This window comes from Manis pentadactyla, chromosome 7, assembly GCF_030020395.1.
Source record: "Manis pentadactyla isolate mManPen7 chromosome 7, mManPen7.hap1, whole genome shotgun sequence".
NCBI lineage: Eukaryota > Metazoa > Chordata > Mammalia > Pholidota > Manidae > Manis > Manis pentadactyla.
In genome coordinates, this window is record NC_080025.1 from 125,994,570 (window position 1) to 126,007,757 (window position 13,188).

Below are 13,188 nucleotides of genomic sequence, written 5' to 3' on the forward strand. Positions count from 1 at the left end.
TCAGACCGAATTTTTTTTTTAACCTGAAAGTGGCTTATCTTTCCAATCTAAATATTGCTCATCTTGCCATGGACATTAGATGTTTAGACCAAAATAAAGGATAAACATTTTATTTTTCATACCATGTTTATTCCTATTTGGTTTAACTCATAAAATTAAAGATAAAGTATAAGATAACAAGAGCTCACAGTCGAATATAGAGAAAGTCAGGACCACAAAAGGTAGAGCCATTTAATAGAGAAATGAGGCTGACACTCTTATGCCTTTACAGATGGTCTACACACTCACAGTCTAGTGTGGCAAGCCCTGCCCACTGGGGGCAGGTCCAAAATTCACATGTGCTCTACCTGCCAAGCACACACAGGATTTCAAATTTCAAAGACTTCATATCAAAGAAAGAATCTCATTTGTGTCTCTCATTGGTGTTTTGTTTGTTTGTTTTGTTACAAGGAGGAAGTACATTTGACATCTCCCCTGAGAGTGAGTAGCTGCACAGGGCTTGTGTCAGAATAGCCCGCCTCACTGGGAGGTAGACGGAAAGGCTGCCCAAAGCAGGACTGAGAGGCTCTTGAGCAATTTGTCTTGAGTTCATTCTTTATCTAGACCAATGGGCAACTGAAATGTGTTTCTGAATTTTAAACATCTCATACACTTTTAGAATAAATGCACAAGTGCTTTTTAGCAAGGAAAAAAGATCAAGAATACATATTATGGGAAGTCCCACTACCTCACAAGCAAGTGGAGAACTGGTCTCTTTGTTCATTTGTCTTCATTTAGTAAGACAAGGAATGTCCTCCCAAAATATCATGTGTTAACCTTTTAATGGAAGTGACTCCCCACATTCTGCTCAAATTATCTTAGGTAAATAAAATCTCCAATAACTGGGTACTTGAAAAATTAATACAGAAAATGTAAATAAATACTAAATAGTGTATCATTCTTTAAAATAAGCTCTACTTATCTCTAAGCTGGGATGAATATGTATGAGATACATATTCTTACTTGCTGTGGCTCCTTAAGGAGAAAAGTGCATTTAATTGAGTCTTTCTGCATAATGATTTCAGTTGTTAATAATTTAAGTCAACATACATCTTATTTATGCATGTATGTATACATGTATTTATTTATCTCACAGATACTTATTAACACTTTGTGCCAGGCTTTCTTCTAAGAAGATCAGTACAAATTTATCTAAAATTTACTGACACACAGTGATTAGTATGAGTCAAACCCAATGCATTTATCCTTAAAGTATAATGAGATAGACAGGATTATCCACATTAAACTGAAACAGAGAGGTTAGGTAGTTTTTCCAAGTCACACAACTCATATGTAGAATTGCTGGGAACCAAACCCTGCAGCCTGATGGCTCCAGAGTTTATGTTCTTCTAAGCTATGCAAATATATTGATCTCCTTACTTTTGTCTCCTAACTGCATTAACTGGACCTGCCCTTATGATGATATCTTTTCTGTGCGTAGAGGCTTTCCATAACTACCTGGAACTTCTGTCATGAGCTTATTTAGAGTTTCAGGGTATTTATTACAGCTTATTGTGAATTTATGATTGGCCATGTGGTATAGTGGGTGGGGTTATATGGCAATTATGCAAAATAGCCTTTCATTGCACCCCTAGTTATGTTAATACTAAACTCAGCCCATTACCTGAAATTGTTGTCGATATGCAGTTGTTTTTCTCTGTACCTTATCTTTTATGCATAGGTAGGTCAGATTTTGTCATTTCATTCCCATCATTCCCGTCATAAAGTCAATGAAGTTCTTTGGTGGTTTGACACTTTTCTAGTGATTGATCATATGAAGAATATCCAAAGATCCTATTGTGCTAAACTGCTTCCATTCTTTATGAGAGATTGAGCTATAAATTTGGTGTTAAGTTCTCATTTTACTTCATCTGGAGGATCTTTGAAATTCCTTTCAAGGAAAATGCCACAATCTACTGGACCAAGGATGAATCAGATTGCCCACAACCCTTTATTTTATTTGAGAACCTCTTTGAAAAAGAAGTAATATGGAAAATTATATATATTCTGCTTGCCTAATCTGTTACAGGAATGACTATGATTAAAGCTTTATTCTAATTTCAAAATAGTCCTTTTAAACAACAGAAAGGTCAACAGCTTGACAAACTGGTCTTTAATATACCTAATCTCATTCAAAAGTATCCTTCAGTATTTTTTGTCTGAAAGTGCTCCTAATTACACATATCCATTCATGCAATAAATACATACTGTATGTCCTCCTGTGACTGTACAGGTCTTGTGACAGTAGTTTTAGTGAATAAAAGGCATGTCGTCCTCTTTCCTGGAGCTTATGTTCCAGTTGATTGCAGTAAAGGTTAGGTAGGGATTAGAAAGGTCTAAGAATATACTATATAGTACACCACGTCTAGCTAACTTATCTTTAAAATTCTTGAGTTTAGTTATCTAATGCTGAGAGTCATTTCTAAGAGAAAGGAATGTGAAAGTAAGCAAGAGCCCAGGGTCACAAGAGCCTTGTGATGATTGTTCTGTAGAGGCATCAGGCCCTGCCTTTGTGTCATGTACATGTAAAATACTTACATACTAACCATTCCAGGAGTATCTTTGCTTGAACCGTAAGGAATACACGTGCACTAACCCAGTACTTTTTAACTCATGCCAGTCCATGTACACTTATCCACAAGCACAAAATTCAGGTTATCATTTACTCAAAGACAGTGCTATGGTTTGCAGTTGTTTCAATTGTAACAGTTTAAATTGTTGCTGTCTTTCAAGAAATCCCTCAGTGACCAGTATCTGGAGATGTCTCCAAAGTAGGGGAACAGATCTTAGAATTCACAGGAGAGGGACATAAGTGCTAATGGCACATTAACTTTTAATTTCTTGGCTTGTCATAGCTGCCTGCAGGTGTGTGTCCTGGCTGTGGGCTATTCTCAGAGCCTCAATTGTATTTGATATTTTCTTTAATAATGTTGCTTCCCCAAGGAGCTCTTCGATTTCTGAATTATTTTCAGTTCTCCTTCTCTAGATACAGGAAAAATGAATTGGCAGATGAAGGTAATTATTGATTGGTCCCTTTGTTTATTGAAGATTAGCTTTTTTGTTCTCCCATTTATTTCCTTGAGAGAGAGTTTTGGGATATGATGTCGTTTGGCCTTCTAGCGCTGAAGGTCCTCAGGTGTTCCTTTGGGTTTATATCATTACCCCCACCCCCATCATCACCACTATTACTCAAGTGGCCTCTGGGATGAATTCGCTCTCGTGCATAGAGAGCTATTGTTACGCTGCAAAGGGTGTTTGCACTAAAGAGCTGCTGTTCCACTCCAGTCTGCTGAGGAGAAAGCTTGGCATTGGCAGGTACAAGATAACCTTGAGATGCACTTACTTTCCAAGATGAATTATTTTTCCCTGGCAGGAGAATTGGGAGCATTATAGATGGATTGGGTAAAAACCCAAAGACCTCTTTCCTCATCCCCTCATATGTTTTGAGTTCCCACCAACTGCCCCATGTTGGAGCATACCCTGTCACTATGTTTTCTAAACTTGGCCCTGAAGTTCTTCATATTCCACGCTTTGGACACCCTTGAGCTTCTGTACAGTACTGATTTCTTGTGTGACTTTTGCTATGACTTAAACAGATACCCAATTGTTTTCCTAGCCCTCTTCCTGCTTTTGTAGGTTAGTTGTAGGACCCTGCCAGAGGAGAGGTTTGTGATTTGTCAACACAGATGACATGGAGGGAAGTTTTTCCTTTTGGGGATATTTGTCAGCCATGCTTCTCTGTTTGTGGCCCCTCTTTTTTTTTTCTTTTTTAGCCTTTATTAACTCTGGCCAGCAGCATTTAGGGAAACTAGTGAAACCTCTTTGTTGGGGTTGCTAGTCATTAAACCAACCCCACCAGTCTGATCATATTTGTCATATTTACTCACCTCTTTAGTTTAGACAAATTGGTAAGACCTAACAGTAATTTCAGTGTATACATCTGACTTTAGGCATCATCTTCTTATTTCCTTCATTTCTATGTTATTATGACAGACAGTATTTCTTATAAGAAAGATTGACCTTAACTCTAGCCCTTAATTGGCTTTCTCTCTGCTGTGGCTCCCTGTTGCTCTTAAAACGTGATTAGATGGAGTGTTTGAGTGATGTGACAGTTGGAATTCTCAGGCAGCTGTCCTTTTCAAGATTTCCATATTCATTTTTCCAAATGAGTTTTTGAGGAACAGTTTGAAAGGATATCAGTGGTACTCACCAGCAGTGGGGCTGAACTTGATGCTCGTGCAGTATGCTGTCTTTAAGATGATCAGTGGGAACTGAAGACATGTTTAGAGAAGGGGATTCTGGACTTCCAGATTGTGGGGATGACTTCAGGCTGCATGACCCCATGTGTATCTTCAATGCAGGTATGTTAACCTTGGCCACGAACAAAATTTGTAAGACAGGCACTGCATGTTGGATCATGTATACCACATACTTGTTTCTCCTTAAAAGGTTTCATAAAGGAAAAGCATGGCTCACTGTGTCCATATCCATGTATTTATTGTATACTGGGATTAAACTGCTTTCTCATTTTAGATTCCTAACTTTCTAACCTATTTGTGTACATGTCCTTTTTTCATTTACAACTTAAACTTCTGGTCTGTTCAGTCCTTGTTTGTGTGTTTTTTCCCCAAATTTCCTAACTCTGTGTTGGTATTGGGTGTAATTAGTTGTGTTGGTTTGATTTGCTTACTGTGAATCCAGTCCCAAGCATCATTGTGATCCTCATCTTATTTGGTCTTGATAGTCCTTAACTTGGTCTTTGACAAGTTATGTCAGACTGAAATTACATGTAGAAGCATATGATATTTTTTAAAAAGCAGGACTTTATAGGAATCTGGAAGTTTTAAATGACCGCTTTACTATAGTGGGTAGGAGTGCTGCAAGAATGTTGCCAAACTGTTCTCTATCAAATATTATTTCTGGGGGGGCTTTAAATGTGCAGCCATTTACCTTTCTCTGTTGGAATCAGTCTTTTTTTTTATTTAAAGAAGAATTCTTTTTTAGAGCAGCTTTAGTTTCACAGCAGCTGAGCAGGAAGTACAGAGTTCCCCTTTATGCCTTGCCCTCCCTAACACACACAGCCTTCCTCCACCAGTATCCCCCAGCAGAGTAGTACATTTGTTAAAATGGATGAACCTACATCGACACATCATCCAAAGTCTATATTTTATGTTAGGGTTCACACTTGGTGGTGTACATTCTATAGATTCGACAACCAGTGACATGTGTTCATCATTATCCTGGCATACAGAATGGTCTCACTATCCTAAAATACACCCTGTACTCCTGTTAATTTCTGTCTCTTCTCCTAACCCCTGGCAACCACTGATCTTTTAATTGTGTTTCTAGTTTTGCCTTTTCCAGACTGTGATATAGTCAGAACAAAATAGCATGTAGCTTTTTCAGATTGGCTTCTGTCTCTCAGTAGTATGCCTTTAAGATTCCTTCCTGTCTTTTCATGGCTTGATAGCTCATTTCTCTTTAGTGCAGAATAAACCCCCTTATCAGATGTACCACAGTTTCACCTACTGAAGGACATCTTGGTTGCTTTCAAATTTGGAAAGTTATGAGTAAGAATGCTTGTGCAGGTTTGAGTGGAGTTAAGTTTTCAACTCATTTGAATAAATGCCAACGAGTATGGCTGTTGGAACATATGGTAAAAGTATGTTTAGTTTTGGGAGAAACCACCAAACTGTTTCAAGGTGGCTGTACAGTTTTTCATTACCACTGTCAGTGAGTGACGATTCCTGCTCCTCCATATCCACACCTGCATGTGTTGTCAGTGTTTCGGATTTTGACAATTCTAATCGGTTTGTAGTAGCAGCTCATTGCTTTAATTTGCATTTCGCTGATGGCATATGGTGTGGAGCACCTTTTCATGTGCTTCTTTGCCATCTGTATATTGTCTTTGGTGAGATGACCGGGTCTTTTGCCCATTTTAAAATCAGGTGGTTCATTTTCTTACTGTTAAGTTTTAAGACTTCTTTGAATATTTTGGGTAACAGTCCTTCTAAGAGATACGGCTTTTGCATGTATTTTCTCCTGGTGTGTGGTTCAGATGTCTATGAATTATTTTTAAAATTTTAGACCCAGCAAGCGAGGTGATCTTTACAGTTGTGCAGGCACATGTGGCTGCTTGGGAGCTACATTGCTAACAACCAACCTTTACTCTGTTGACCCTTTATTTTCAGGTCAATGTGACTGTAGACTACATCAGACCTGCCAGCCCAGCCACAGAGACGGTGCCTGCCTTTTCAGAACGTACCTGTGCCACTGTGACCATTGGAGGAATGTGAGTGTTCTGGCTGGCAGCGAACCAGCTGTAGCTTAGACTCTTCTCCTCAGTCAGGTCTCTCCTCCTCATCCTGAGTTGCTTTCTGTTATTCTTATTATACAGGTTTTAAGTTGTTGTCTGTCTTTGTAGCACTTAATGTTCACTCAGCATTTTGTAATCACTCATTTGCTAATCATATTCTTTCATTACTATTTATGATTTATTTAGATTCTGTGCATGGCACTTTGTAGCACACTTTGCTACGATTAATAATGCTATTTATTGAGTATCAATCAGACCCTTGTACTATCCAACATTAGTTAGAAAGATTCTCTGCATGTTTGTTTTGGAAGTTCAATTGTAGACAGTAAGAAAATGTAGGGAGGAAAAGAGGTTAATTGGACATTTTCTTTGTGGAGATGTATGTAATCAGTATATGTCTGGGGCTTCTCTACTGTGCTAGCTGTATCCTGGTTATTTTCCAAAGTCTCCTGGGAGCATGACTGATGAACAGAGTCTCTCCAGGGAGGTTTCTGATGGGGGAAGGAGGAAGCCTGCTGGGCCATGCCTCCACAATAAATATTAAAACAATCAGTCAGTCCCCAATAGCAATTCTTACTCTGCATAAAATATACCAGCATGGTAATTGTTTTCTTCTCTCTTTAACAATCTTAAATGCTGTTTTGTTACCAAACTGGTATTTTTCTTTTATTTTAAGGGGACATAGTGGAGGGGAAGAAAAGAATAGGTTTCTCATCAGAACAAGATTGTCTTATTGCAAGTACAATGGAGCCTTTTAGGAGAAACACCTCTAAGCTTCAGCATGCCACTGAAAGGAAAGAGGATCTTGTAACTAATTTACCTTCCTGAAGCTCTCCTACCGAACAAGAGCCTTCCCAGCTCATCTGTGCTGTCACATTTGTAAATAAGTATTTTTAGTCACAGGTACTACTATATTTAGGTTAATGGTAATGTTCACACAACAATCAGAGACTTCATCTTTGTGGAGAAGAGCTTAATACAGGCCTTTGTTATCTTTACCCCATCATCACAGGCTAAAAGTTGTATTAGCAGGTTCTTGACAAATCAGATAACATTTTTGAATGGGAGAAACTACTAGATATTTTGGTCATTCTTCTACCTGGGTAACTTATAGTCATGTCATTCCACTTTGTCACAGCTAAATGTATGCTATCCTGTGGAGAGATAGAGTTTGTATTCTTCTATATTAAATTTTTTACTGTCACAAGCAAGGAGTCTTCTCAATAGGTAATTGCTCCTGCTATCTAATTACTACTAAAAACAACAGTGTCACTACTGTAAAAATGCACATCTTTATTTTTGGCACATGGCTTCCACCCATGTTTATCTAACAGTCTGTTAGAGTGTATTTGTTTCATTTAGGTATCATGAGGTATATTTGAAAGTAAAATTACACTGCCTAAAATTAGATATTCTGAGAGTCTTTTATAGAGACTTTCTTAAAAGGACAGTTTGAAACATCTGACCTAAAGTTTCCCAGAGTAGGGTGTGTGGCCATGCTCAGTGCTATGAAAGCTTCAATTTCAACTGCGTTGATCTTGGCTTTGGTGGAGAATACTCCTTCAGGACAGCCTGCCTTTCTGCAGAGGTCAGATGACTCTGTTCAAGCCATGGTTTTAGTTAGATGTTCATGCCTTCCATTAGTAGGTTAATAGCAAAAGTTGATTGGTCTTAATTCATAACATAGAATATCTGTACTTAAGGTTCATACTAGAGATGATAACCTTGATCTTTCTCTACCTCCCACTTCTTGTAACTGGATTATAAGATATATATTTTTGGATGATTTACCAAAGCACTTACCAGTGTATCCATTCATCTCAACATTTAAATCATCTCCATGGATCAGACCAGCCTAGCAGGTTCCCTGGGAAGCAGTATGAATTTCCTCGTAGGGTTGTTTCTTCTTAACTAGCCTTTGTGAGTCAACTGCTAATCAGGAGAAATGAAAGGATTTAGTTATATGTTGAGTCCAGTTGCTCACCAGACAGTAAGCTCCGTGACTAGGGGTTTTATCTGTTTTATTCCCTGTTGTCGTCTCAGTGTTAAGCATATGCGATGAATTCGATAAATTTGTGAATGCGTTGTTGTATCGCAAAGTGTCGCTTTATGAAGCCTAATCGGGAGTTCTTAACATGTCTCGACTGGGATAGTGGTTTAATTTGAAGTACAAGTTTGTTTTTATCTAATACTTAAAAACTTGTATCTAATAGTTTTCCTCTTTGTTAGGTCATTGGGACATCAGTGCCAAAGACAGGTCAAGTATAGAAGGCAGACTTAGTAGCTTGCTTTCATGTTCTCATCATACAAATAGCTTCTCTTTATTTTCCCTTTGCCTTGATTTGTTTTTTATTCCAAATGATACTGTAGAAAAGTTGAGTTATGAATACATAAGAACGCTGAAATACTCAATTTATATTCAGAATTAAGGTATACTAAAGCTTTGTATCTGAATTTAATGGTTATTGAAAAACACTGGCTAGAGAAAGGATTTTTTTAATACAAATTTCAAAAATTTTGATTTCAATATAAGCACATTAATCTTTGATATTTGGGCAGCATCGATCAACTTTTTCATCTGGTGAATTGCATAACTTCCTCTTTTGACTTAAAAACACTTAATGGAACATTAGATTTTTGTGACTTAACATCCCCCTCACATTTTGCAGTCATTTTTAATCTGTTCCTCTTACTAATAAACCTTTTAAAAGTATTCCACTATTTTCTTTCTTTTTTTCCTCCACTTTTATCTATCTATCTATCTGTCTATTATTTGGGTATCATTAATATACAGTTACATGAGCAACATTGTGGTTACTAGATTCACCCCACTATCAAGTCCCCACCACATACCCCATTACAGTCACTGTCCATCAGTATTCTGCTGTTTTCATAAGCACACATTCCTTGCATACTTGTTTTAGTTTTTAATAAAATATGTAATGAATTAAATAATTAATATAAGAAGAACAACCAGTGTAAGTAGAAATGGGGACAGACACGTGACTTAACAGGTTTGGAGTGAAGTATACAAGTGTGTTGGAGCAGCCCTCAGTCACTGTCATTAGCTGTAAGTTTTGCAGAGGTCACAGAATGTGCAGGTCTGTTAAGGAAGGGTTGCGTAAGAGCACTTCTATAGTAATGCATGTCCTCTCTGAAAGACAGGCTTTGTTCACACTCATAGAAATACTGTAGAATTAAGAGGTGAGCTGATCTAAATTATGCCTGTTGTCATGTGTAGGTTTACATACTGACAGATGGATCTTCATATCATCCAGTGGCTTTCTTAGTATTCAATAAATCAGCTGGACTTTTCTGAATATGAAAGAGCTTTCAGATGGCTTATTACAGGGAAAGGAAGAGGTAGTGGGATGGAGTCTCTTTCAGGATTGTTTCAAGGCAGAATTTTAGATGTGTGTCATAAGCCTGTGTGAGTTGTCTGTTTTTCCGATAGGTTTCATTCTTCTCCTTCTGTTTCTCCTGTCGATGAATGGGAGGGAGTCGAGTCACAAGATGTCTGTGGTGCCTCTCTGTTGTGATAGTCTTTAGTTCTCCCCCATCTCCTGCCCTCTGGGGAATCAATGAAAATGGAGTTAATCATTCCTTTAGTAGATTAACTTCACCATGGTTTTGTCAGGAGTTGTTATCTGGTGATGAAAACAATTTAAATAAAAAATGAAAAGATCAAAGTTTGAGTTGTTTCTGATTCTCTGGCTCCTGTGTTGGGAATTAACTGATCCTTTTAGGCCTGGTTTGTGACCTGAAGCTGTCAAGGTGGCGCTTCCTGTTAAATACTTTTTATTGTGTTTAAGACACTTAAATAACTCTTGTGATTTAGTCTTCTATGTAATTAGCTTCAGTGATTAAAATCTCGTTCTTTGTTATCGTCAGAGCTTTCTTGAACAGTGAGTATTTTCTGGGGTGACCTTTCTGTTAGCTGGACATCTCAGTTACTTTGAGCTCCAATTTGGCAAACCCATACAATCTATTAACTAGTTGCTTATGTCTTTCTATATATCACCTTCTCAAAAAAAAGATGGTAAAAGAAAATCTGTTCACATTTATAAACAGTTACCTAAAAATATACCTAGAGTCAAGCCTCACACATACACGTTCACACTGACCACCACCCACCCCTCAGCCCTGGAAAAGTGTCATATATTCAGATGCAGAATCACTGAAGTTTTTTTTCCCCATGCTTTTCATTATATGAAGTGTTTCACAATGATAGGAAGCAGTAGACATGGTCTGTTCTGGCAGAGTGAAAGAATGGCACAGAGATGGAACTATGGGATAGGAACAGTTGGAAAATGCCTGTGTATTTCCTGTACAAGAGCTCATTTTTTTAAAAAGGTGATTTGTTCTTCGTAACAGTGCTTATCAAAACAGTGAAACAGACTATTACACTTGGAAGAAATAAGACTTCTTTTGCTTTGGTTCCAGTTTTTTTTTACTTCGGTTCCAGTTTGCAGGGATCTGCAACTATTCTGTTAGTGATTGTCAAATGAGGTTAGGTCTTGTCCGTCTTCTGGAGTAATCTTTCCCTAATCTTAGTTGAGGTTTTTCTCAGCCGCAGAAGGAATAAGTATCATACAATCCCCAGCTTTTCTGGCTTGAATTCCATAGCTTCAAGGCTTTCACAATCAGGCCAAACACCTTCTGTCTCAAAGTTTTCAAATCTTAAAACACACTAATAGCTGACTTTCAGGCTGAACATAGGAAGAAAGTAGCCTCCTGAAACCCTATTTTCTGGCCTAGTGTTCTTACTCCGAGTGGCCCATGAAATCCCAAAGGCACTCTTGAGGACTTCAGAGACAGTATTAACGTCAGTGGCCCCTCTAGGAACTGGGTGGTAGGCTCTCTTTTCTTCACAGACTTATTGCTTATATTTGATCAACTTTAGTGTCCCCAGTATTTTCCTGCTTTGAAAGAAAGAGACACTAGAATAAGGGTTTGCCACTCCTCTTAAGTCAGAAACAATCTCCTATCCCCTCACCTTGAAAAAGAGCACCTTAAGACAGTTTTCTGAAAGCTATAGCTTCTCGATTTATAGAATTGTGCTGCTTACTGCCATGTTGAGCAGAGGTAAGCCTGTCCAACCACTTTGAGGACATTGAAAGCATGTGAGGCACTTAGTTTAGAACACTTAAGAAAGAAATGGTTGACTAACTGGGCCTTGCTCGCTCCCAGATGTGCTCGTTCTGAGGGACTGGTCCTGTGGAGCACTCTGTGGAGGAAAGCTGCTGCAGAGCTTTTGGGACAGGCGCCAGGAAACCACTGAGATTCAGACCAGCAGCTGTTTGACTCAAATATTTTGTGGCTACCTAAGGGAATTTAATGCTGCCACATCTTACTTCTTTAAAGACCTCTTGGTTTCAGATTATTGTATTGCCAGCATCCCTTTGTGGAAGCTCAGTAAAGCTTTTAACAGAACTCATGGATAATACGAATCAACAGAATCCTTTACTGAGCTGTGTGGGTTGTCTTTCTTTCCCTTCCTTTATTCTTTTTTTTCCATATCAATTGAGTAGAAGAATGTCAGGTAGTGGTGACTTGGTATTTACTGAGCTGAGCCTTGGGGAAGCTCCCTCTCATCAGTGCCCCCAAATCCTGGGAACCAGTGAGGCTTTTCTCTCTGTGAGGGGAGCTTATCATAAGGGAGGAACATTTTAGAATGTTTAGACATACAGATGTGTTCAAAATAATCTGTTAGAGGCCTTGTTTGAAAAAGTAGGCATGCTGTCCTTGTGAATTTTTGTGGGTCCTCGAAGTAGCTCAGTGATGAACTAGCCCAGACAATGGACAGATTTGCTGCCTCTATATAGGTGTCAACTAAGGACAATAGATTTGTCTGTTCAGTCATTCAGCCAATATTTGTTGAGCACCTAACTAAGTGCTACGTACTAGGAAGTAAAGCAGTGATTGAATAACAGACCAACAAGGTGAGGCCCTCCCAGCTGGCTTTCATTCTAGATTTCTTGGCTCTGGCTGCTGAGACCTCAAGGGTCCTTCTGGGTATTCACTGGCTTTGTCACCCACAGAACCTTGTTGATGTAGAGTTTTGCTTTAAGAAATGAAAGTGACTTTATTTAAACCATGCCTTAAAAGGTTCTTTTCTATCCAGGCTTTGCCAGGGACTTTTAAAGACTTTACCACTCAGAAATAGGTTAAAATATAAATGAGAGATAATCCTCTGTATCTTTATTTTTAGGTGAGTCAATAACTCATGCTGTCAGTACACTAAATAAAATGCTCAAGTGACTATCCACTGAAGCCCATCTGTCATTTTCCTCTTCGTGTTATAATTCTTGGGTCATTCAGTGTTAGTAGAGAGTGCTGAATGTCAATAATATTTATTTATTTCCTTATTTAAAAGGTTCATATTTTTTAATATTTACACTATTACTTATACTCTTTAACCCCCAGTATTATTGTGTCATTATTTTATAATGCTCAGTTACTCTGCTTCTGATTCACTTTTATAGAATCTTATTGTACTTCCCACATTAGTAAACTAGAATTCTTACTTCTCCATCCTTTTAAAAATGTAATTTTTTTTGATTATCAGGATTTATAGAATTTATTAAAATTTCTCCCCCGTCACTGTGATTGTCTGATATGCCTTACTTGTAAGTTCATCCTAAAAATTTAACACCCCTCCCATAGCAATTATGTTACTGTTGGATCCAGAAGTATAATACTGTAATAAAACCTATAGAAAAAGAAATCCTATGTTAAATCCCCCAGAGAAATGTTAATTCTCTCTGTGTCTATTTCTCTTTCTCCTTCTTGCGCATCTTCATGTGCAAGCTATCGCTTGTATCTCAGGTTGT

General features: G+C 38.1%; 1 protein-coding gene across 4 annotated transcripts in view; it reads left to right on the forward strand.

The window, feature by feature from the left end:
- SND1 (staphylococcal nuclease and tudor domain containing 1) overlaps nt 1–13,188 on the forward strand; it is a 446,546-nt gene that overhangs the window by 205,762 nt on the left and 227,596 nt on the right. For all 4 annotated transcript variants that reach the window (XM_057504746.1, XM_057504745.1, XM_057504744.1 and 1 more), the window contains exon 12: nt 6,231–6,331. In XM_057504746.1, coding sequence (XP_057360729.1) covers nt 6,231–6,331 — 101 coding nt within the window. The remainder of the gene's footprint in view (nt 1–6,230; nt 6,332–13,188) is intronic.